The sequence below is a fragment of the Salmo salar genome, chromosome ssa09, assembly GCF_905237065.1.
Source record: "Salmo salar chromosome ssa09, Ssal_v3.1, whole genome shotgun sequence".
NCBI lineage: Eukaryota > Metazoa > Chordata > Actinopteri > Salmoniformes > Salmonidae > Salmo > Salmo salar.
The window spans coordinates 63549155-63575845 of record NC_059450.1 but is presented as its reverse complement, the minus strand read 5'-3'; the positions used below and the strand labels follow the sequence as shown (position 1 = coordinate 63575845).

At 40.8% G+C, this 26691-nt stretch overlaps 1 protein-coding gene across 5 annotated transcripts in view; it reads right to left on the bottom strand.

Moving 5' to 3' along the window:
* LOC106611591 (E3 ubiquitin-protein ligase RNF130) overlaps positions 1–26691 on the bottom strand; it is an 81691-nt gene that overhangs the window by 43572 nt on the left and 11428 nt on the right. For all 5 annotated transcript variants that reach the window (XR_006771037.1, XR_006771038.1, XM_014211969.2 and 2 more), the window contains exon 3: positions 2535–2729. Coding sequence is in view for 3 of the 5 variants with exons in the window: in XM_014211969.2 (XP_014067444.1) it covers positions 2535–2729 (195 nt within the window). In the remaining 2 variants the exon portion in view is untranslated. The remainder of the gene's footprint in view (positions 1–2534; positions 2730–26691) is intronic.

The following is a 26691-nucleotide window of genomic DNA, read 5'->3' as shown; positions in this document are numbered from 1 at the left end:
CACACACACACACACACACACACACACACACACTTCTTCCCTCAAAGTCAAATGCATACATCTCCCATATCCCCGTGATATTGACAAAAAACTCCCATCCATGATAAATGATGTGCTTTTCAAGCAAACAATGATCAATACTTAAAGGTTTGCGCTCGGGGAAACTATCAGAATTCCACCATTCGTTCATGATAGAAAATGACCTTATAAATTAGTCATGGCCCCCCTTCTATATTTATAAAAGCCCATCGATCCCACCCAGACAGTGCTATCACACCTTCTGACTCATTCTCCCTCTCCCTACCCCTACCTCTTCCTCCCTCCCTTTCCCATGTTGCTCCTCTCCTCCCCGCCTACCGTTACTAGACTCAAGCAACCACTGTTTTCCCAGCCAGCTCTGTCACTTTGTTTCATTTTTACACTCCCTCTCTCCCTTTTTTCCTTTCCTCTAACCACCACTGCCTGCCTGTCTGCCTTCCCAGCTATTGGCTCCTCAGCGCTATAGGGATGCTACACCAGCACCCGCCCTCTATTTCTCTCCCTCTCTCTCATTCTCTCTTCACCTGCTCACTAGACTGTCTCATTCATGCAGGCTTTTCAACGCTACCTTGAATTAGCTCAGGGCATCCCCTGGGGTGGGGGGATGCTAAGGTGTTGTACAAAATGTCTCTAGGCTAGCCGTCAGCTACTTTCACTCACTCACTCATACAGTAGACTCATTCATGAAGTGTCCGATTATGTTTTAACGGATGTTGTTTTCTTAGAGATGCTTCATGTAAAAGTTGTGATCCAAAGATCAGAAGTTCTGAATGTACTCATACGAATTCACATTGTGGCTTAAATAAGCTGAGACTGAGACAATGATGCTATCAATGACAGAGGGTGAGTAGGAAGAAATGCATGTGAAGCAAAGGAGAGGCGGAGGGAAGGATAGAGAGAGGTGACAATGCTGTAAATATGTTTGTGTGCCCGAACATTCTTCTGTGTGTGTGTGTGTGTGTGCACATGTTGCAGTGTAACAGAACACCGGCCATGCCCAAGCCCGCTGGCTGTGTTGGTGTTTAGCTGTGGTGGTGGCTGAGGTCCAGCATGCAGGAGTCAGTCTCCATGTCCTTCAGTCCAGTCAGGACAGCCACACTGTCTGTGCCCTGTACTGTCCTCTGCAGCCACATCACAAACGACAAACTGCCAGAAAACAAAACTGCACTACGACTGCTACACATACACACACTGTCAATAACCCTTGGCAGACGGTATAATTGTCATACACCCACAACCACAGCAGGCTAGCTAGCTATAAGCACCATATAACAAAAGCTAAATGCTAACTTCACCACCATCACAGGCTAAGACACACCGAGCAGCAGATTCTCTCAATTCTATATGTCAGGGGTAGTACTCAAATACTATTTGAGAAGGTCCAGTCACACACATTTCCAAGGTGACAAAGGTCTGGATGGATAATGTCATTTATCTGCGTAGTAACAAACCTCCACCTCGCAACCCCAAAAACTGTTCACATACTCCTCTTGTTGGCAAAGAGAAAATGTTGCAGTTTTAAAGCTAATTCCCCACAATTCGACACATTTTACATGGGGACATTTTTGTTGTTGTTGCAGTTTTAAAGCGAATTTCCTGCAATTCTATGCATTTTTCCATATCTTATATGTGTTCATATGACACCAGGGGTCAAAGCCCGACCTGCGATCCATATTGACCCTGTTCTGGGTCCGGATCCGGTCTGCGGACCACCAGTTGAGTATGGAGGCTATATGTATTGCGATTCGATACTGTGATTTTATTGTCAATGTTTCACACATATCGCTCACCATATGTCTGCTGCAGAGGGACAAGAGAGAGCCATGAGAAAACAAGTTTTGATCTGTCAGGGAAATAAAAATGCGGAAAACAAATTGGCTCCGTATTTAAAAAGAAGATGGATATTTTGAGATGTTGTCAAAACGATATCGTCAAAATTGATTTCCCGATTTGTAACTGTATAAATCTTTGCCCCCATCACTACATAGAAGCCACATACATACATACATACATACATACATACATACATACATACATACATACATACATACATACATACATACAGCCATAGAAATAAACCATTTGCATAGGCCATTTGCACAAGCCATATACTGTCAACAAGCCATAATAGGATGTATAAACAATGAACAAACCATATAAATAGGCCAAGCCATATGTACCCATAAGAATGATTCCATATTGTGTAACCTTTATTTAACTAGGCAAGACAGTTAAGAACAAATTATTATTTACAATGACGGCCTACCGGGGAACACTGCCTTGTTCAGGGGCAGAACGACAGATATTTACCTTGTCAGCTCAGGGATTCGATCCAGCAATCTTTCGGTTACTGACCCAACGCTCTAACCACTAGCCTACCTGCCGACCCATATTACCCTGGTCATATATACGAGCCACATAGAGTGCATAAGCCATATGAATAACCCATATGAATATCAATATGCCCCCATATGACCCAGATCTTCACTCCTCACCTTCATGGCCCATCTTGACGGTGTCCTCATTGGAGTTGTTGTTGTAGATGAGTACGGCGGAGGCGTTGAAAGCGGAGGCCTTGAGGATCTTCTCTTTGAAGGTGCAGTTGCCGCGCTGCAGCAGGGCCACCCAGTGCCCTGTCCGGGGGGGCACCACGAAGCGAGTGTGGGGGTCGCAGCCCTGGCGGTCCACCACTGGACAGAGGGAAGGAGAGAGGTGGAGTGTTAGGAACCTTAGCAGGCTGTATAAAAAGGTGAATGGTGTCAGTGTTTATTTTATTTCACCTTTATTTAACCAGGTAGGCCAGTTGAGAACAAGTTCTCATTTACAACTGCGACCTGGCCAAGATAAAGCAAGTGTATTTGAAGGTCTGCTGATAAACTACTTAACTCATTAATATGTCATTTAGTAATCAAATAAAGTCATTGTAAATCAAGAGTTATAGCATGGAACGAGTGTGGGGGTCCACCCCTGCACTGACACAGCATAGATAACAGATAACAAAGAAATCAATTTTAAAAGAAAACATATGAATAAAAAAAATGTAAGAAAACTGTTGCAGATTCTTACATTTGGACGGGTTAGAATCCACATACACATGTACAACCACAAGGACACACACAGCTCAGTCTCTGTGAGCTGCTTAACCTTTACCAGTGTATAAAGCAGTTTAAACTGTACACAGCTGCCTATGGATAGCAGCCAATGGCTCATATCTCTGGCTAACTATGTAACCCAGTTTAATGCCCTTTTAACAAATCCACAACCAGGAAATCCAGTGGCATATAATGGACCACTAAAGCAAACAAATCGCAACATTGAAGCTAAGTCACAGATAGAGCAATGACCCAGATGTTTCACCGCATGTATACACCTGAGCATCCGGTTGGCATTTCCAATCACCACCAAATATGGTGATGAAAGGAAGCTATGTGGCTGGCAGTGGGAGAAGATCTCAATACAGTTCCCAAAACTGGAATCTGTTACGAACAGAGTCGACTAAGTTTGTAGACTTTACCCTTTGCAAAAGTAAAAAAAGAAAGAATAATTCTTGTTTAGAAGGAGTGCAAGGGCAAATTTAGTTATTGCACATGCACACTTCACAGAGCGGGCTCTCCCTAACGGAAATATGCAAATACATGCTAGAACGCACCTATAGGATCTCACAAGCTTGTGCCCACCTCCTTGCTTGTTCTGCCCACTATGCTTCATTTGTTCCCATTGGAAACGATAGGCCGTGGTCTATCTTGGGTTAGTTATAAAAATCTTTGGCTAAGAACTGTATGGAGTGACTACTGAGAAGACACAAAATAAAAAGGGTTACACTGCATTAAGAAGAGATCTGGTTACAAAATGGGCAGTTTTTCCGTATCTGTCAATCAGGCTTATGTTGTGTACTAGCCATGCCCTGCTAACCAGTGGATGGCAAAGCTCTTCATTTCAGCAGGAAACCCATGACAAAACATGCTAAGTGCATCTGAAATGGCACCCTATTCCTTATATAGTGTACTTCTTTTGACATATAGTGCAATACTTTGTGTCAAAAATTGCACCCTATATAGTGCACATTTTTGGAGTTAAAAAAAATTGTATGATACTTTTGACAAGGGCCCGCATAGGGCTCTGGTCAAAGGTAGTGCACTATAATATGGGGAATAGGGTGCCAATTTGGGTAAATAATGTGTAACACGGATGAGTCCCTGTGCATAAGGTCAATCGACCAAATAAACAGGCCAGTCCAAATGTCAGGCTGGTTTAAAGTAGAACTGACAGCGTTTTAACTACTTTGCAGATATGAAACAGACAATCACAATATCATTCAAAAATATACAATTCCCAGTTTTTGCATCAAAACCAACTTTATAAGAGGTTTTAAAAATAGGTTCTATCTGACTGTAAATTCCATGATGTACAGTAAGGTATTGTTGGCAGAATAGATGGGTGCAGTTCAATGTATGATTAATATAATTCACCAATTAATGTCTTGGTAGTCCAAAAGATATTGTCATCAGGTTGTAAATCACAGCTGGCCTGGTACATTGTTTGCAACCTCCACCCTTTAGGGATGCACTGTTTCAGTTTCAATGACTCAATATTTTTAAGAAAAACAGACGACTCTACCTGAGGTTGGGGATGTCAATACAATCAAACTAACATGGGCAATGATCACAAGTCAGTCATAACGTGACTAACAGGCTAGCGCACATATGTCAAACACAAGGCCTGGGGGCCGAATAGGACACAGAAGCAAGTATAAATGTGTCAACAGTTGAATCATCTACTTTATGAAATTACAGCCTGATAGGGAGAGGGGGATACCTAGTCAGTTGTCCAACTGAATGTATTTAACTGAAATGTGTCTTCCGCATTTAACCCAACCCCTCTGAATCAGATGCGCTCACGTCTGTAAATCAAACTTCAATTGGGCTGCTTTGGTGTGTGCCGTTTACAGCTCGCAGCCGAGGGAAAGTGTGATAGAAAAATTACATATTTACCTGATTTGTTTGATATTAATAGTTAACGATTATATACTTAACTAATAGTAAGACATGTATGTTCTATTAAATGTCTGTGTGAACTGAGAGGAGCCTAAAAACCTAAAGCTGGTATTCCATAGATAAGATGTGGTGGGTGTAACCCGAGATAGGGAGCCTGGGGGAGTAGAACCTAATCCTTATTGTGTCTAATCCTTCTTGCATCTGGGAAACAACACCAGAGGCAGATGACCAAAGGATAAACCCAAAGTGACTTATGGTGCCCCCCAATCTGCATGGGAGGGGTGGAACCAGCCATGACTAAGCATCTTTAAAAACTCTGCATTGTCTGTAAAGGTTAAGCTACTCGTGACTGGTCTCATTATTGCAATAATTAATTGATATTAAATAAAGATGATTGTTTGAAGAAACGACAGTCTCTCTCAGTACGAATTTCCACGACAAAAGTGTACAGACACATGCCACAGTCCTAGCTACGCTACTAAAATATAGCAGTCTGGCTTCGGTTTTTAAAGCTTGACAATGAATAACCAAAAAACACCATGCAAAGGAGAAACATGTAGGCCTATTACAGCAAAATTTGAGCATTAGCCTAGCCTGGCTACTCAACTACAATACATTTTGAGTGCACCATACAGCAATGCTGCATTCAGTGCAATTTAAAAAAAAGATGTTAAGTTTAAATGTTACAACAAACCTATAACTACATTTGTTATTTGGATTTATTAAATACTTTTTGATTCGGGTAGCAGCATATTATGCACATCTGCAAGCATAGCAGCAAAGGCTGATATAATAGTATGTATCTATTCTTTAGTTTTAATATGTTAAAATGCTACATACAGCATCCTATGTACAAAAGTGGACAATATAAAAGGACCATATTTTTTCTAATAAAACAATGGCCAGTTTGGGTCGCAGTTGCATGTTTTTTTTTTTTTGTAAAAACAAATAGGCCATGTCTGGCCCACATATTTGTTGTGTATTTTTAATATGGCTCGTGCACTGATTGAGTTGGACACCCCTGGGCTAGCATATCTGTTTACGTAGCTAGCTATTTATTTAGCAAGCTAAAAACAAGGAGCCTAACCAAAGATACTTATAACTAACCCCTTCTGTCTGTGGCCTAACATTAGCTAGCTAGCTGCTGAGAGGATGTCATGTCATTGGAGGAGTGGGTGAGTGACCGACTTTTCCCCCTCATATTGTTTTCCGGTGGTACAGTTAGAGATGCAGCTGTCATTTCCTTCACTAGCAAGAAATGTGAATCGCTTTGCCTAGCTAAATATGCTGAACTTGAACGACTGTTATCCACAGTTAGCATCTCTCTTAGCATATCTCAAATGTATTTGGCATCGATCAAAATGGGCAGGTAGGCAGGCAAGGTTGGGACAAGCATGCATTGGCAAGCAAGCTGCAGAAGTACGAGAAGGCAACTATTCTCAATTGTTTCAGTGCAATTTTGACAGCCAACTAGCTTAAAAAGTTTGAGAGGGTTTATCCAATGTTCCCTCGTTAGAGTTTAGCTTATCTTGCTATGACCAGCATTGTTGATCTTGTTTTTAACTACTGCAGTGTTTATTAATTGTCCAAACGCACGACCACTTTCCCAATATAGAATTTTCACAAATGCCTTACTGTATGTCATTCCCAAACATTCTATGAATTTTCACAAATGTGCTTGCTTGTCAGAAAATGTAAAAAAAAACAGTGTCATATTCTTCCTGGGGTGTATATGAACAGATTGTAATAAGATTGAATGTTGTTTAAACGTTGTCAGTTCCTCTTTAATAGCAGAGCTGGCGCTTAGCTAGTCAGGAGACCTATCACACAGAGGTCTGATAGAGGCTGGGCTGATACAATACAAGGTCATAGGCATTGATTTTGTTTCAGAAAAGCAGGGAGGGAGTAGGACAGGAGTGTGTTTCAGCGCCCTTTCTTGTTCCCGTAAACACTCAAATCAGCTCTGATGGATCCATGCATTCAAATAGTGTAATGCGAGCTTGTGGGAGCGTCTCTACAAGGGGGTAGTGATTGATAGTGTGTCCTGTGAGTGAGGGTGTGTCTGTGCAAGTGTCAGTGGTCTATTATGAATGTGTGTGTAGAAGTGTTGTCACGATACCAGTATTGCGATGTGGGTCTCCCCTCTGCATTCAAGCAACCCTTCGCAGCTGATTCTGACCAGGCCAAAGAAATTACAAGAGTGATAGGCATGTTTATAGCCGCGGATATGAACCCATTCTCGGTGGTTAAGAAGAATAGGGAGTTTCAGCATCTCATGAAGGTGCTCGACCCACATTACGAACTTCGCAGTCTCACACCCATCTCAGCAAACAGGTAGTACCCGCTCTACAGTGCATTCGGAAAGTATTCAGACCCCTTGACCTTTTCCAGATTTTGATACGTTACAGCCTTATTCTAAAATGGATTAAATTGTTTTTCCCCCCCTCATCAATCTAATCACAATATCCCATAATGACAAAGCAAAAAAATATATATATATTTTTAATTTTAGCAAATTTAGTCAACATAAAAAAAATGGAAATATCACATTTACATACTGTACCAGTCAAACGTTTGGACACACCTACTCATTCAAGGGGTTTTCTTTCTTTTTGTTTTACTTTCCAACAGTCATGAAGGAGTTCCCACATATGTTGAGCACTTGTTGGCTGCTTTTCCTTCACTCTGCGGTCCAACTCATCCCAAACCATCTCAATTGGGTTGATGTCGGGTGATTGTTGAGGCCAGGTCATCTGATGCAGCACTCCATCACTCTCCTTCTTGGCCAAATGTTCCTTACACAGCCTGGAGGTGTGCTGGGTTATTGTCCTGTTAAAAAACAAATGATAGTCCCACTAAGCGCAAACTAGATGGGATGGCATATGGCTGCAGAATGCTGTGGTAGCCATGCTGATTAAGTTTGCCTTGAATTCTAAATATATCACAGTGTCACAAGCAAAGCACCCCCGTACCATCACACCTCCTCCTCCATGCTTCACCGTGGGAACCACACATGCGGAGATCATCTGTTCACCTACTCCGCGTCTCACAAAGACACGACGGATGGAACCAAAAATCTCAAATTTGGACTCATCAGACCAACAGACCAAAAGGACAGATATCCACCAGTCTAATGTCCATTGATCGTGTTTCTTGTCGCAAGCAAGTCTCTTCTTATTGGTGTCCTTTAGTAGTGGTTTCTTTGCAGCAATTCGATCATGAAGGTCTGATTCACACAGTGTCTGAACAGTTGATGTTGAGATGTGTCTGCTACTTGAACTCTGTGAAGCATTTATTTGGGCTACAATCTGAGGTGCAGTTATCTCTAATGAACATATCCTCTGCGGCAGAGGGTCTTCCATTCCTGTGGCGGTCCTCATGAGAGCCAGTTTCATCATAGCGCCTGATGGTTTTTGCGACTGCACTTGAAGAAACTTTCAACATTTTAGACATTTTCTGGATTGACTGACCTTCTCGTGTTAAAGTAATGATGGACTGTTGTTTCTCTTTGCTTTTTTGAGCTGTTCTTGCCATAATATGGACTTGGTCTTTTACCAAATTGGGCCATCTTCTGTATACCACCCCTACCTTGTAAAAACACTATTCCCTTTTAACAAGGCACACCTGTTAATTGAAATGCATTCCAGGTGACTACCTAATGACTCTGGTTGAGAGAATGGCAAGAGTGTGCAAAGCTGTCATCAAGGCAAAGGGTGGGTACTTTGAAGAATCTCAAATATAAAATATGTTTTGATTTCTTTAACAATGTTTTGGTTACCACATGACTCCATGTGTGCTATTTCATAGTTGTGATGTCTTCACTATTATTATACAATGTAGAAAATAGTTAAGAAAAGACAAACCCTTGAATGAGTAGGTGTGTCCAAACTTTGACTGGTACTGTAAGTATTCAGACCCTTTACTCAGTACTTTGTTGAAGCACCTTTGCCAGCAATTACAGCCTCGAGTCTTCTTGCGTATGACGCTACTAGCTTGGCACACCTGTATTTGGGGAGTTTCTCCCATTCTTCTCTGCAGATCCTCTCAAGCTCTGTCAGGTTTGATGGGGTGCGTCACTGCACAGCTATTGTCAGGTCTCTCCAGAGATGTTTGATTGGGTTCAAGTCCGAGCTCTTGCTGGGCAACTCAAGCACATTCAGAGACTTGTCCCAAAGCCACTCCTGCGTTGTCTTGGCTGTGTGCTAGGGTCATTGTCCTGTTGGAAGGTGAACCTTCGCCCCAGTCTGAGGTCTTGAGCACTCTGGAGCAGGTTTTCATCAAGGATGTCTCTGTACTTTGCTCTGTTCATCTTTCTCTCGATCCTGACTAGTCTCTCAGTCCCTGCCGCTGAAAAACATCCCCACAGAATGATGCCGCCGCCACCACCATGCTTCACTGTAGGGATGGTGCCAGGTTTCCTCCAGACGTGACTCTTAACATTCAGGCCAAAGAGTTCAATCTTGGTTTCATCAGACCAGAGAATCTTGTTTCACAATGTATGAGAGTCTTTAGGTGCCTTTTGGCAAACTCCATGCGGGCTGTCACATGCCTTTTACTGAGGAGTGGCTTCCGTCTGGCCCCTCTGCCATAAAGGCCTGATTGGTGGAGTGCTGCAGAGATGGTTGTCCTTCTTGAAGATTCTCCCATCTCCACAGAGGAACTCTGGAGCTCTGTCAAAATGACCATCGGGGTCTTGGTCACCTCCCTGACCAAGGCCCATCTCCCACGATTGCTCAGTTTGGCTGGCCGGCCAGCTCTAGGAAGAGTCTTGGTGGTTCTAAACTTCTCCCATTGAAGAATGATGGAGGCCACTGTGTTCTTGGGGACCTTCAATGCTGTGTCTCGACACAATCCTGTCTCTGAGCTCTACAGACATTTCCTTCAAACTCATGGCTTGGTTTTTGCTTTGACATGCACTGTCAACTGTGGGACCTTATATTGACAGGTGTGTGCCTTTCCAAATCCTGTCCAATCAATTGAATTTACCATAGGTGGACTCCAAGTTGTAGAAACATCAAGGATGATCAATGGAAACAGGATGCACCGAGCTCAATTTCGAGTCTCAAAGCAAAGGGTCTGAATACTTATGTAAAAATTAGCTAAAATTTCTAAAACCTGTTTTCGCTTTGTCATTATGGGGTATTGTGTGTAGATTGATGAAAAAAATATTTTATTTAATACATTTTAGAACTTAAAATGTGGATAAAGTCGAAGGGTCTGAATACTTTCCGAATGCACTGTTTATAAGCAAGCTAAAGCCAAAGTTGTCAATTAAATGGCCAATGCACCCTGTTTTGCCCTTACTACAGATGAATGGACCTACAGGGCTACAGAAAGCTACGTAACATTGACAGACCATCACATTACCCCCCGAGTGGGAAATGAGAAGTGCCGTACTACAGACATGCCCCCTTTAAGAGAGTCACACAAGTGAGCATATTTTTCTCTTTGTAAGAAAGCATTATAGTATAGGTCTATAAAATGTCTGAGCCATGTTTACATATTAATTTCACACATATATTGCACTTTCTTTTAGTATACTTTATTTGTTTTATTTTGTTGATGAGTAATATTGTGTTTTCATTTAAGAAAATATGAAGTGTTGGTATTTGACTGTGCTCTCATCAGGCATTATATGACTCATGATCATATACTGTGCCTTCAGAAAGCATTCATACTGTACCCCTTGATTTACTCCACATTTTGTTGTGTTAATGCCTGAATTCAAAATGGATTCAAGATTATTTTTTCGCATCCCATCTACACACAATACTCCACAATGACAAAGTGAAAACATGTTTTTAGAAATGTACATAAGTATTCACATCCGAGGCAATACTTTGTAAAAGCAGCTGTGAGTGCTTCTGGGTATGTCTGTAAGTCTCCACACCTGGATTATGCAACATTTGCCCATTCTTTTCAAAATTCTTCAATCTCTGTCAGATTGGTTGTTGATCATTGCTAGTCAACCATTTCTAGGTCTTGTCATAGATTTTCAAGTAGATTTAATTAAGTCAAAACTGTAACTCGGCCACTCAGGAACATTCACTGTCTTCTTGGTAAGCAACTTCAGTATAGATTTGGCCTTGTGTTTTAAATTATTGTCCTGCTGAAAGGTGAATTCATCTCCCAGTGTCTGGTGGAAAGCAGACTGAACCAGGCTTTCATCTTGGATTTTGCGTGTGTAGCTCCATTCCTTTTTTTTAATCTTGAAAAACTATCCAGTTCTGAATGATTACAAGCATACCCATAACATGATGCAGCCACAACTATGCTTTAAAATATGGAGAGTGGTACTCACTATTGTGTTGTATTGGATTTGGCCGAAACATAACACTTTGTATTCAGGACAAAAAGTTAATTGCTTTGCCACATTTTTTGCAGCATTACTTTAGTGCCTTGAGTTAGGAAGGACGCCTGTGTCTTTGTAGTGACTGGGTGTATTGATACACCAGCCAAAGTGTAATTAATAACTACACCATGCTCAAAGGGATATTCAATGTCTGCTTTTTTTCCCTTCTTCATCTACCAATAGGTGCCCTTCTTTGCGAGGCATTGGAAAACCTCCCTGATCTATGTGGTTAAATCTGTGTTTGAAATTCACTGCTTGACTGAGGGATCTTACAGATAATTGTAATGTATGTGTGGGGAACAGAGATGAGGTAGTCATTCAAAAATCACACTATTATTGCACAAGAGTGAGTGCATGCAACTTATTATGTGACTTGTTAAGCGCATTTTTACTTTTGAATTTATTTAGGCTTGCCATAACAAAGGGTTTGAATACTTACTGACCTAAGACATTTCAGCTTTTGTTTTGAATTAATTGTAATAATTTCTAAAAGCATAATTCCACTTTGGCATTATGGGTATTGTATGTAGGCCAGTGACCAAAAAATATCTACATTTTATACATTTTATATTCAGGCTGTAAGACAACAAAATGTGGAAAAAGTCAAGCGACTGTATGGATTCAGGAACACTTTGGCATTTCATTTTCCCACTGTACCCCAAAACCGCTGTACGTACCGAACCATGGGATTGGTGAACCGTTACATCCTTAGTGGACACACAAAAAACTGAGGGAGATTTTACCAAAATTCTGTTACCAAAATTTGCATCTGCACACTTCTTAACAGTTTTTGTAAAATGTTCAAGGTAAATTGTTAAAAGTAGTCGTTGTGCATAGAGTTGTATGGTTTGTTAAACTTTGAAATCAATGGTTTTTGTTTGGCATATATTTTAAGTGAAAAATCTGAGTCTCAGTGCAATTCTGTTAATGCGGAATTCCCTAAAACGAATAACCCAGTTGTGGTGCAATGGCCCCAAACCAAACCAGCTCATACCTCATTCACATGAGCAGCAGGTCAATAGATCTTAGGGGACACATGTGCAGTACAGTAGTTGACTGTTCACTGTGAAAAGCTGCAGTCAGGATGACTTCCTTTCACTTCACTGAATACCACGGGAGCCATGCACTTTAGCCTAATGAACATTCACTCAAGCAGGAAGGACGATTTAAGCGTGCGTGCATGTGAGCAGGCGAGCACATATGTGTGTTGGGTGGGTAGAGAGATTATGTGAACATGTATAAAGTATGAGCATGACAGAACTTCGAGTTTGTCTTTTCTAGAAGGATCGGACACTTTTTTCCAATATTCGCCTAAAATGACATACCCAAATCTAACTGCCTGTAGCTCAGGACCTGAAGGAAGGATATGCATATTTTTGATACCATTTGAAAGGAAACACTTTGACGTTTGTGGAAATGTGAAATTAATGTAGGAGAATATAACACATTAGATCTGGTAAAAGATACAAACAAGAAAACTATTTTTTCCCCCATCAGCTTTGAAATGCAAGAGAAAGGTCAAAATGTACTATTCCAGGTTAGGCGCAATTTCGATGTTGTCCACTAGACGGCAGCAGTGTATGTGCAAAGTTTTAGACTGATTCAATGAACCATTGCATTTCTGTTCAAAATGTTGTATCTAGACTGCCCAAATGTGCCTAATTGGTTTATTAATACATTCTCAAGTTCACAACTGTGCACTCTCCTCAAACAATAGCATGGTATTCTTTCACTGTGATAGCTACTGTAAATTGGACAGTGCAGTTATATTAACTAGAATTTAAGCTTTCTCCATATCAGAAATGTCTATGTTCTGGGAAATTTTCTTGTTACTTACAACCTCATGCTAATCACATTAGCCTATGTTAGCTCAAGCGTCCTGTGGGGAGGACACCGATCCCGTAGAGGTTAAGAATAGGTTGATGATGAAGTGAACATGAACTTCCTCATGCAAGATCAATATGTGAAATCGAAATCAACTCAAATCATGATTGATTATATAATATGATACAAACTCATTGAGATATTGTAAAGGACGACAATATGGTTTATTATATTGACATCATCAAGGTTGTATGAAGAATGACATTGATAAAAAGGGAAAATGCTGCATAGTATTTTCCATTGACTGTGCGTCTTATATGGATTACGTCACTAATCCACTTAGGGTGGTTTTGGTGATTTGACTTCTGTTGTCCGGCCAGTGCCCTTGACCTACCTTGAGGGCTTACACCCTGTAGTGTCATCTAACCTCCCTCTTTCTTATCTGCCTTAATACTTCAAAGGCAGATGAACACCCAAAAGCTCTTTCCTGGAATTTGGCCCAGATAAAACTCAACATCATTTGTATTCTTAATTTTTTTCAAGGAAGGGGAGTGCCAAAAAAAAAGCTAAGAGTCATCGTTTAAAAAAGAGACAATGCAATTTGCCGCAAATGTCCCCCCCCTTCATTGCTCAATGGTCTAATTCGAATTGCCTGCTTCTGACCCTGTCTGGGAAAGTGTGGGAGGAAATGCACACAAATGAGAACGCAATCTTAATAAGCTGCCTTCCAGGTGAATTTCGGCAGATTAATTTCAGCCACTATCGTTGAGGTGTCAGCACTATCCCGTTCCTGAACATTTATGAGAGTAGCAGTAGCAACCATTCAAGGGAAAATGACTTCTCATAGTGCTCCAATCATTTGCACATATTGATTGAGCCCGGTTTTAGCTACATTTGATGGTTTTGGCGCCTAGTAGTGACAGTTCAGGTCTGCCTTAGATGCATTGGAATTGGTAGTTGGGGCATGCTCATGCACATACCCACCCACAAACAATGGTCCATACTGTATCTATTTCAGGGCTGACATTGGATGGCTAAGCCACCCTGACTCTGAAAATGATGAAGTGGGCCTACTGTTGGGAGAGATACAGGAAGCACAGTATTCCATCTCATATGAGGCGATGAGGTCAAATCAAAAGGCTTGCAATATGACTCAGAAGAGTTGTAAGTAAAGCGCTATGCGCACACACACAAATGTTGGGCAATACTGGCCTGAAAACATAAACCTCCTACGCATTGCACGCAGTACGACAAAAATCCCAGAAGCTTTTTTGCCATCAATACTCATTAGATTCCTAGACAGTAATTAAGGGTCACTGACAGTTTGTTTTAATCGTCATCGGCATTCTAAATTTGGGCTATAGTCGAAAGATGTGAATTAAACACTCACACCACATGATAAGCAGAGTATTTGTGACCCGCTTCAGGAAGCTAGGTGTATGTTGACTTCACAGGAGAGGCATTTGAATATAATTTATTTTAAATCAAAATGCATTATTTTTGGGCAGAAATGCCTTCTGGAACATGTGAACTTTCATGTACCTTAATAACAAACTTGTATGCCATCTGTAAATACATATACTGTACACATTTTCAATTACAAGCTTATTTGGTTTAGCCATGGAAAAAGGCAGGAACCTTCCCGCTAGCCATGACTGGCTGAGATAATGGATTGGCTGAACATGCTGAGAGATGAGTTCGGATTGGTCTGCCATGTAGCATGCTTCTGTCTATAACGTGAGCTGCTCAGTATGCATAGACAATCCCTGCTACCACAGCATTTTTTAAAGATATAACGTTAGCCATGGAGAACTGCAAAAGTGTTGCTGCCCAGAATTTAGCAGGCACTATCGACAAAGATCAGTGGGAAAAAGTTGTTGGACTACTTTCTGCACACGGTCAGTGTGAACTGGAGTGACTTGAAACAACGTGGGCCAAACAAACTGTACAAACAAAAAAGAGTTAAAGCAAGTGGTTCCAGTCTGCCATGAAGTGTTAATCCATGTATACGGGTAAGAGTCTAGCTACATTTCAAATTTTGTCAGAAAGTCATTTTCATTGCAGGCTTGCTGGCTCGCTAGCTAACTTTACGTGTATGATCTGTGTAGCAATATTATTTGTATCTCAGAAAGCGATTTGCATTGCTAGATATAGCCTAGTGTTAGCTCGCTTGTCAGAAAATGTAAAAAAACACTTTACGTGTATGATCTGTGTAGTAATATTATCTGTATCTCAGAAAGCGATTTGCTTTGTTAGATATAGCCTAGCTAGCTAACATTGAACATAGATGCTTAGCTTTAGCTACCTCCAGATTCATACTACAGCATCTCATGCATGGTGGCTAGCTATGACAATCAGTTTGTGTTGCTAGTAGTATGGGTTGGGGTTATGGCTCAATGTTAACTACCTACATATCTAAACAAAATACTCCACTTTGTCAGATGATTACATGACCCATCACGTTAGCCAGGTGTGTCTGGGTGTGATTATGGCCATCTATTGTATTTCATGAATATGTCTAGACGATAATGACCTATCCACTTAGCTAGATGTGGCTGAGGGGTGGTTATGGCATTTCTTTCACATGACCCATCAATTAGACAAGTGTGTCTGATAGGGGTGTGCCGACATGGCCATACTCGTAATTGTATCCGTCCATTCACAGTTGATAGTTGGATCGGGAAAAAAACGATAGTGTTTGAATATGCCTAAATAGATGTTGGCAAAATATCTACCTGCACATTCTCAATGCAAAAAAGCTGAGGATCAGTAGCAGCGTGCGGAAGGGTGGGTGTGTCTGTGTGTCTCCAGAATTTGCAGAGGGCAGCCAAGTTTGCTGTCACTCAGTCAAAATGGGCATTAATATGGGCATTTCATATTTTTTCCCTACCCTTGCCCAACTTGTTAGATATTATGCACATAAATAGCAAACGTCCTCGTCAAGTGATGTATCATAGTCGCAGGCAGCAGCAATCTAAACGATCAGACCGAAAACATGCAAGGATCTGGAGAAATTATGAAGTGAGTGGACGGAGAAATACAGCTTCACTCTCAGCAGTATCAACGCAAGGCCCAACCTTCTCTTTACAGACAGGCAAACTAGCCAGTTTAGTTATTTAGACCACACACACACACACACACACACACACACACACACACACACACACACACACACACACACACACACACACACACACGACTGACTCAAAGACGGTACAGTATGGTTTAGAAATTGTGACTGAAACATGAGAAACATGCTTGCCGGAACAATATTTTTTTATCTGGACACTTTCTATTTTTGATATTGCTACTATGCAAATATGCAAGTAACCATTTCACTGTGCCGTTTACACCTCCCATATCCTGTGCATATGACAAACACACTTTTAATTGATATAGTGTGTGTTTACCAGAGATGGTAATGTGAAGAACAACATGATCTGCACCAAAGTCAGACTAAGATATAGGCGAAGGACTTGATAAAGTGTATTTTACCTGGAAATGTTCCTTATTGTAGGCTACTACTTTACCACTTTTAGTCTTGAAATCTTTGGTTGTTTGACACGACTCACTCTGTTTAGCACATGGCCTCACATGTAAATCCTTAAAAAGATGGGTGGGGCTAATGGTTAAAGGAAAGGTTCACCCATCTTGAATGTTATATTGTTTTTGTGCATCTCTGTGTGATGTTCTATTGATTTCCTGGGTCATTTCATGTGTATCTGAGTTATTGGTGTTCAAGCAGGCAGAAATCCGGCCGGTATAACGTAGCACTGTGATAAAATTGCTCTCACTACACACTGGAAGTTAATAGGAATATGACATTTAGATTGCGAAACTGTCTATCATACATGTCAGATTTCATTTCTGGCCGATGTCATAACTAGGTAGGATATCTTCTCTCGAATGAGCCATTGATCAAATGTTTTCAATATTCCTACCTCGAGAAATGTGTAATTTAACGGAGGGGCTAGCACATTATTCAAAATTTGTCTGCCAGTTCAGTCCAGGGTGCATTGCATGGTTCCGTTGCCAGAAATATTATCGAAAGGAGATATGAATCATGTAAACGCCCCGTCCATGCTACATCACGCTGTTGCTAAGCTAATCGCCACGCAATCCCTTCTCAAGTCAGTGTATGTCGAGAAACAGGCCCATTTTCCTCGGTTAAACGATATTCCAAAGCAATACGATATTACAGATAGCAAGTTAATTATCTCACATCTCAGAAAATATTTGTAATGTTGTAGTTTTTGTTGTCGAAATTCCTGCTAATGTCGTTTTTTGGAGCTAGCGCCTAATAGACTCCCATTCACTCCTTGAAAGAGAGCGCTCCTTGTCCCAGAATCGCCCAGAATGCACAATGTGGCCAATTGACGTAGCATGGGCAACGTTACCCATCTCCTCAAAAGTATATCTGCCGTTGCGAATGTCAGACACGACTCTGTGGCACATTGATCTGCAAGTTGAACATGGTAATGCAGTTAGTTTTTTTAGGAGATTTTACAGCTAACTAGCTACTTTACATGCTGATATTGTCTTTGGTATTATTTTGTGTAGCTACCAACCTTATTATAATGGCAAAATGAAACATTTGTTCACAAAAAATAGTTTTCTCACATATTAGTATTATTTAACACTGTAAATGAAAGGAATGAGTGGTTTTGAGTGGTTGTTTCCTTTAAGTGGGTGTGAACGATGCTGAATAGGTGTTGACAAATAAGAGCACTCCAGTAGCTGTACCAAAAACATTCAAGTGCCATTTTCTCAAAAGTGGAGTTACAAGTTAATCAGCTTTCAAAGCAGAATTACTTTCCCATTGTTCCCCAACTGCAGTGTATGATATACCATTTTGTAGCACTGAGTCTCTACCGTTATCCAATAATTAAAAAATAAATAATTGGTAACATTTCCGCTTTAAATAATGAAGTAACTTTTATTCTTTTCACCTGAGGTAAGTTTATATAAAATAAGTTGACTGACATCTGAACTGATAAGCCAATTGACAAATAGAAATTCAAACAATGGAGGCATGGCCTAGTTCTCAGGCTTAAAAACCCTACATGTATGCATGGTAATGTATCACTGGAACCGTCAGAGCATTTGCAGTAGCTCTTATAGCAAAGGCCCTTAAACAAATTAGGCTGTGACTTTTTCCACATTTTGTTGTGTTGTGTTAAATTGAGATTTTGTGTCAATGGCCAACACAGGATACGCCATAATGTCAAAGTGGAATTATGTTTATTTTTTCGACTAATTAAAACATCTAAAGCTGGAATATCTTGAGTCAACCCCTTTGTTATGGCAAATTTGCTTAACAAGTCACATAATAAGTTGCATGGACTCAGTGTCCAATAAGTGTTTAATAGTGTTTAACAACAAAGCGTTATGTTTGGGCCAAATCCAACACATCACTGAGTACCACGCTTCATATTATCAATGGTGATGGCTGCATCATGTTATGGTATGCTAGACTAGGGAGTTTAAACAACAACAAAAAAATTATGGAATAGGGCTAAGAACACGCAAAATCCTAGAGGAAAATATGGTTCAGTCTGCTTTCCAACAGACACTGGGAGACATTCACCTTTCAGCAGAACAATAACCTAAAACACAAGGCCAAATATACACTGGAATAGCTTACCAAGACGACATTGAATGTTCCTGAGTGGCCAAGTTACAGTTGTCTCAAAAATGGTCTGGAAATCTATGGCAAGACTTGAAAATGGCTGTCTAGAAATGATCAACAACCAACTTGACAGAGCTTGAAGAATTTTGTGCACAAAGAAGCAAATATTGTACAAGAAAGGTGTGCAAAGCTCTTAGAGACTTACCCAGAAAGACTCAGCTGGAATCGCTGTCAAAGGTGATTCTAACGTATATTGATTCAGGGAGTGAATACTTATGTAAATTAGATTTCTGTATTTAATTTGCAATAAATGTGCAAACATTTCTAAAAACATTTTCACTTCGTCATTATGGGCTATTGTGTGTAGATGGGTGAGAAAACATATTAAACATTTGTTAATTCAGGCTGTAACACAACTAAATGTGGAATAAGTCAAATACTTTCTGAAGGCACATGTCACTACAAAGACGATGCTGAAGTTCGCAACAGGATCATTTTCACTCCTACTAATATCTGAGAGTTACGGTGCAATTCAGAACTATGTTTTTTTTTGCCCCCAAGGACAGCACTTGTCATCCACAGGCCTTGTTCAGAAAATAAATAAATGCACTTCAATTTGACACTGCCCATATGTATTTCTGCAGAGCCTTCTTGGGTGATATATTTCATTGGAAGAAGACCGATGCAATGCTTTGGTGTTAAGCTGAGTTACTTGCTAGCCACTGATAGTGTCTTAATAATAGATTGCGTGGGGTGACTCAGAGCAATGTTGCACTATGCAGCGAGAGAACAAGAACAGAAAGTGTGAATCTGCGACAAGACCCACAAGACAGTAAACCACCTTCTGGTATTGTGGTGAGAATAGACAACGCTTTGCACACTGATCTTGTGTATCTCCTGTTGCACAAGGCTTTACATGGCCTTGGCACAAATGTGGGATGTTGTGAAACGCATTGGTATTAAACTGAGACATACAGTACTTTTGCAAAATACCAGACTTGTTCAACATTTTCTGGGTGACCTAAATATTTATGTTTTCTGGGTGACCTAAATATTGACTGGCTTTCATCAAGCTGCCCACTCAAGAAAAAGCTTAAAATTGTAACCAGTGCCTGCAGCCTGGTTCAGGTTATCAGTCAACCTACCAGGTTATTAGCAAACTTAGACATGACATGCCAACAACAAATTCTGAACATACACATCCATGCATAACTGACCAAATTAAGAAAGACAAGATTTGTAATGTTGAATTCTGTAAAGTGAGTGTGGAAAAGGTGAAACAATTATTTTTGTCTATCAACTATGGCAAGCCACCTTGGTCTGACAACTTGGATGGAAAATTACTGAGGATGATAGTGGACGATATTGCCTAGAGGGAAACAAAAGTCATTCCGCTACCAAAGAACTCTTTACTGGCTCAAACAGCCGACCAATCAGCCTGTTACCAACCATTTGTAAACTTTTGAAAAAACTTGTGTTTGACCAGGTACAATGCTATTTCACAGTAAACAAATTAAGCACACTTATAGGGAAGGGCATTCAGCATGTATGGCACTACACAAATGACTGATGATTGGCTGAAATAAATTAATAATAAAAAGATTGTTGGGAACTGTTTTGTTAGACTTCTGAGGGCACCCAATGTGTGGTGAAATGTATTGTGAAATGTATTTTAATGTATTTAAAACTGTACAACTGGCTTAATTATACTGGAACCCAGGAAGAGTAGCTGCTACTGCTAATAATAAATACAAATACAAAATCAGGCTTCAGAAAGTATTCACACTCCTAAACTTTTTCCACATTTTGTTGTGTTACATCTTGAATTTAAAAATAATTAAATTGAGATGTGTCACCGGCCTACACACAATACCCCATAATGTCAAAGTGGAATTATTTTTTTAGAAATTAAAATTAAAAGTTGAAATGTCTTGAGCCAATAAGTATTCAACCCCTTTGTTATGGCAAGCCTAAATAGGTTTAGGAGTAAACATGTGCTTAACAGGTCACATAATAAGTTGCATGGACTCAATCCATGTGCAATATTTAACATGATTTTTGAATGACTACCTCATATCTGTCCCCACACATACAGATAATTGTAAGGTCCCTCAGTCGAGCAGTGAATTTGAAACACAAATTCAACCACAAAGACCAGGGAAGTTTTCCGATGCCTCACAAAGAAGGACACGTATTGGTAGATGGGAAAACATTTCAAAAGCAGGCATTGAATATCCCTTTGAGCATTGTGAAGTTATTTATTACAATTTGGATGGTGTATCAATGCACCCAGTCACTACAAAATGCAGGTGACCTTCCTAACTCAGTTTCCGAAGAGGAAGGAACCTGCTTAGGGATTTTACCATGAACCCAAAGGTGACTTTAAAACAGTTACAGAGTTTATTGGCTGTGATAGGAGAAAACGGAGGAACGATGTGTTTACTCCACAATAATAACCTAAATGACAGAGTGAAAATTAGGAAGGTTGTACAGAATGCAAATATTCCAAAACACGCATCCTGTTTGCAATAAGGCAACAAAAAAAATGACAAATATATAGATTATTTTTAACAATGTTAGAATTTTTCTTCCACTTTGACATTACATTATTTTGTGTAGATGACAAATCCATTTTTATCCCACTTTGTATCAACAAAATGTGGAAAAAGTCAAGGGGTGTGAATACTTTCTGAAGGCACTGTATCTTTACCAGATTAGTTTTCAACCAAGAAAGCTCTAAAAACATGGCTAGTGCTATTTATTAAAGCTACAGTTTTAACTTCATAGTTCCAGTAAATCACTGTCTGTGGGATTCCTCCAGTTGCTCACTCCCCGCGGACTGCTCTCCCTCGAAGCTCAGACTTCTGTTTAATGAATGAGTTAGCGTAATGCTGGTGGGGAGTAGGATAACGTATGTATTACATAACCTCGTCTGACTCACTCGGCTTAGTGGGCTCGGCTCACACAAAGAGCCAGCAGGACCACTGTGAGGTAACAGGAACACCAACGTCTCAGCTGAACCCTCTTAAGGATAAGGGTCAAGGTAAAGTTATTATAACCTACATATTCCCGCTAATAATCTAATATTCAGAATAACTGATAAAAATAAAATTCTGGCGATATTCACACGTCTACTTTATAAAAGTGTGTGAGTGAGGAGGAAAACTCATCCAATTTTGCCATGAATGTCAATCCCTTGGGCATCATACTGTATAAGTAACAACACACTGTACAAGTAAAGTCATGATCAAATAACAAAGGCAAACTAAATCTGAGTGGCATCTTCCCCAAACCTGCTCTGTTTCCTTCCAGAGGCAACCAATTGGGGTATATTCTATATCCCAACATGGCCAATGTACAGTAAAACTCCAGAGAGATGATGACAGACAGAGTGTAGGCTGCTGTCCTTTGTTCTAACATTCATCTCTTGTCTGTGGTTAGGCTGGTGCGTCCAAGGCCATTTAACGGCACATTTTCTCCTTAATGTTGCGGATGGAGCGCTCTGTTCGACCCACCAACCTCCAACCAATCAGAACGGCTCATCCGTCATCATCACTGAAGGCTTAGGAGACTGCTCTCTGTCTGCTTCAGAGCTGCCCCCCCCCCCCCCACCCCCCACATTCACAGAGCCACAGCTAGCAGCCCGCAGACACTGTAGCAGCACACAATGGAAATAATACACTGCAGTCTAATAGCGGAACACCGGATGGAACTCCACTACCAAGGCTTTCATTAGTCACCACTGACTAAGGGTGTTTTCACACATAGTTCTGAGCTATAGTTTGAAACAGTGTTTGATTTCTTGTTACATTTCATTTTTTTCTAATTTGGTCCGGTTGGTTTCACATTGCCAAATGTCAAACAAACTAAAATGCCTAAACAATACCACGCGTTCATTTGTTTATTGGAGAAAAATGCTCACATTAAATCCATCTATGATTAGCAAGAAGCATAACTTGTGTCCCAAACTTCATATTACTTTCGCTTTGGTCTTCAAAAAACATGCGGGAGGAATAGCTGATCTAACTGTGACGTGAATAGTCTATATTCAGTAGCCTATATCCCCGGTATAGCCCTCGTGTCCCCTAATCTTACTACTGCTCTTCCCTGCAGTCCCTAGGAGGGGTGTGTCAATTGAGTGAGTTGAGTCACAGACATGATCTTCCAGTTCGGTTTGCGCCCCCGTTCGGTGGAGGAGATCTTCATGGGCTATACTCAGCCTTGTCTCAGGGTAGTAAGTTGGTGGTCTGTTGATATCCCTTTAGTGGTGTGGGGGCTGTGCTTTGGCAAAATGGGTGTGGTTATATCCTGCCTGGTTGGCCATGTTCGGGAGTATCGTCGGACGGGGCCACAGTGTCCCCGACCCACCCGTCTCAGTCTCCAGTATCTATGCTGCAATAGTCTTTGTGCCGGGGGGCTAGGGTCAGTCTGTTATATCTGGTGTAATTCTCCTGTCTTATCTGGTGTCCTGTGTGAATTTAAGTATGCTCCCTCTAATTCTCTCTATCCCTCCCAGAAGACCCGAGCCGTTGGATCATGCCTCAGGACTACCTGGCCTGATGACTCCTGGCTGTCTCCAGTCTGCCTGGTCGTGCTGCTGCTCCAGTTTCAACTGTTCTGCCTGCGGCTAGGGAACCGGACCTGCTGTTTTCATCTCTCTACCTCTGAATGCTCGGCTATGAAAAGCCAACTGACCTGAGGTACTGACCTGTTGCACCCTCTACAACCACTGTGATTATTATTTGACCCTGCTGGTCATCTATGGAAGTTTGTTCTTCAAGATGTTCAATCTGGCCTTAAATGGCCATGTACTCTTATAATCTTCACTTGACCCAACCAGAAGAGGACTGGCCACCCCTCAGAGCCTGGTTCCTCTCTAGGTTTCTTCCTAGGTTCCTGCCTTTCTAGGGAGTTTTTCCTAGCCACCGTGCTTCTACATCTGCATTGCTTGCTGTTTGTGGTTTTAGGCTGGGTTTCTGTATAGCACTTTGTGACAACTGCTGATGTAAAAAGGGCTTTTTAAATACATTTGATTGATTCATTCATCTGATGAGGTTATAAAAGCACTGCTACTCACAGAATGTTTCAGAGATATCAAGCCATCGTACTGCATGCATTTTATCAAATGCTGCATGGCTCTGGTTCTTTTCCGGTGTTTGGTTTGGACTGCCTTCTCACCTGGAGTGAACCAGATCATGGTACTAATAGAATCGGACCGAAACCACCCTTTTTTGAGCAAACCACAGTGCGTTGTTTAGTGCACTCCCTAGTGCGGATAGAGTGTTTCACACCAGTCCAAACGAACCGAACTAAGGAGGAACACGTGCCAGAGTTAGGAAAAAACGATCCAAACCAATTTGGTGTGAAATTAAATCCTCTGTTTTTCCTATTTTTCCTGCATACATTTCCTACCCTGAGTGTGTGTTATTACTATGTTACAGCCCACATAATAGTTTTGTGTTAATTGTGCGATACAGTAGATATAGGAGATACTGAGCAGGTTCACAAGGCATACAGTATTAAGGCATCCCCCCAGAGTGACAAGTTACAACAAGTTTCATATTTTGCTCATATTCTCCTCAGATTGTCCAAGAAACCTCCACGGTAACTAGCTAGCTAGCTTGTAATCCTAGAAGTGTAGCCACCCCTATTAATAGATGTATGTAACAATTGTTAGCAAAGTAACATAGCAAAGTAACAGTAACTTTACGCTAGTTAGATCATTTTTGGGGTTAATATAGAATTGGCTGGTGATGTCATTGAGATCAAGAAATACAATTAAACTGTCCTCGATATTCAGATGAGTTTCAAAGGAAGATAACAATATAATTAAAATGTTCTACCTCTGCCACCGCTGCTGAAAATAAAAATCATAGGGGAAAAAAAAACTCTACATTTGATATAGCCACAGGAAGTAGTTTGGGGTTAAGGGTGCTGCAATTTTGGTGGATGCAACAAAAGAAAAAAAATTGCCCTCGCTGAAGACGTCTATCAGTCCACTAATACTGGACAAGTAAAGGTCCAGTACACTACTTTTGTAATTTTTTAAAACTGTATTGGATTGTTTACCAGCATTTGTAGCTTGAGTCTGATAATTATCTGTAAAAAAACAGTTAACCTGTTTTGTGAAATATAAAAATACTTGCGTGATATTTATTCCAGTTTCCTGAAATACTTTGCAAATGCAACTTATTTCTATGTGAATAATGAATCGACAATTTCAGTTATTTTCCATTTTAGTAGACACTCTTACCCAGAGCAACTTACATTAGTGAGTGCATACATTTTCATACTTTTTGTACTGGTCCCTCGTGGGAATCGAACCCACACCCTAACATTGCAAGTGCCATGCTCTACCAACTGAGCCACATCATCACATCATCGAACCACTTGATGTCTCAACGTACTCAATTACTGTATTATGCATTGTTTCTCTTCATGGTGATGGAAAGTCTACAGGTATAAACCTAGATGACCAGCCTATGTACAATACTGTAATGTACATTAAGTGTTTTGTAAGGGATGGTAAATTAATACTTCACAAAAAGTGGTTGTTTTCCATGTTATTTGATCAATATGTGGATGTTTTGTGTCTCTGCCCAGAACTTTTTGATGTAAATGTTTGTGGACATGGTTTTGTTCTTTTTGGATTCCATTAGAAGGACAATCGCAGAGAAAGGGACAGGGCAAAAACTCTTACAATTCCAACTATTAAATCCTGCAAGATACTGTTCTTAATTATACAACTACCTTTTTGCCAAAGCGGAGATGCTTAAAAAATGCCTGTGCTACAGACGTCTATAGCGGCCCGCTAATACTCGTAAAGACCCAGTGCACTACTTTTGTGAGAATTTATTATACATTTTTTATTAAAATACATTTTTTATTCAGATTTCTCAGGGGTTACAGCAGCACCCTCAGTATCCCTACTTCCCGTGGCTATGCAAGACGATATTTCTTCCCAGTAGCGAGGGAGTGTTGGTCATCCATGGCCTGGGGTGAGGCTAATAAGCCTACATCCCCACCGAGCCACGCCATGCCAGGGTCATTTATCGCCATGTGGGCTCACTCGAGCTTCCCAAATCAGCAGGCTCGGCAACTACGCAACGGCACAACAGGGTTTCCATTGACATACGGTCTTACTGGCCAAGTACTCTATACGGACAGGCTTCCATCCATCTGACAAGGCTGGTTACTCTGGCTGCTCTGGGTCTGACTTCTGATTGGGTGGTACTGTCTTGATAGCTTGTCTTGGGTTTGGAATGTTTTCTCATTCCAAAACTATGATTTCTAGGTCTAAGGTGCTGGCACTGGCTGGTGAGGAGAGACTGGGCAAAGTGAATGGAGCGGAGGCGAGGGGGGAAAGAAGAACATTAATCCGAGCGACTGCTCTTCGTTATGGCTCTAGCGAAGGTAGAGCAGCTTGGGCTTCGATCGTTTGATCTCGCCACCATATGTCCTATGCCCTTGGAGACCGCCTCAGTCCTACGGTTGGGCAGCCAGAGACGCAGAGAGATAGAGACGGAAAGGCAGAATGGCCTGAGGAGGAAATTCTAATGCTACACAACTCAAAACAGGAAGCGATAAATCAACAGGTTTATGTTCCTAGAGATCTGGAGGCTGTGGACTGTGTTTAGAGTGGCTTTCAGAAATGTAAACTTCTCTCCTGAAGTACCACCAGTACTCACACTCTGTATAACAAATCATATTTAATTCAGGGGCTATTGAAGAGGTTATGTGAGGATGATACAAGATATCAAACTTTCCTTTAACATAAAAGAGAACTGAATTAAACGGATACGATCAGTTTGACACCTCACCTATCAGACCACAGACAGAGTTCAAAATCAGCA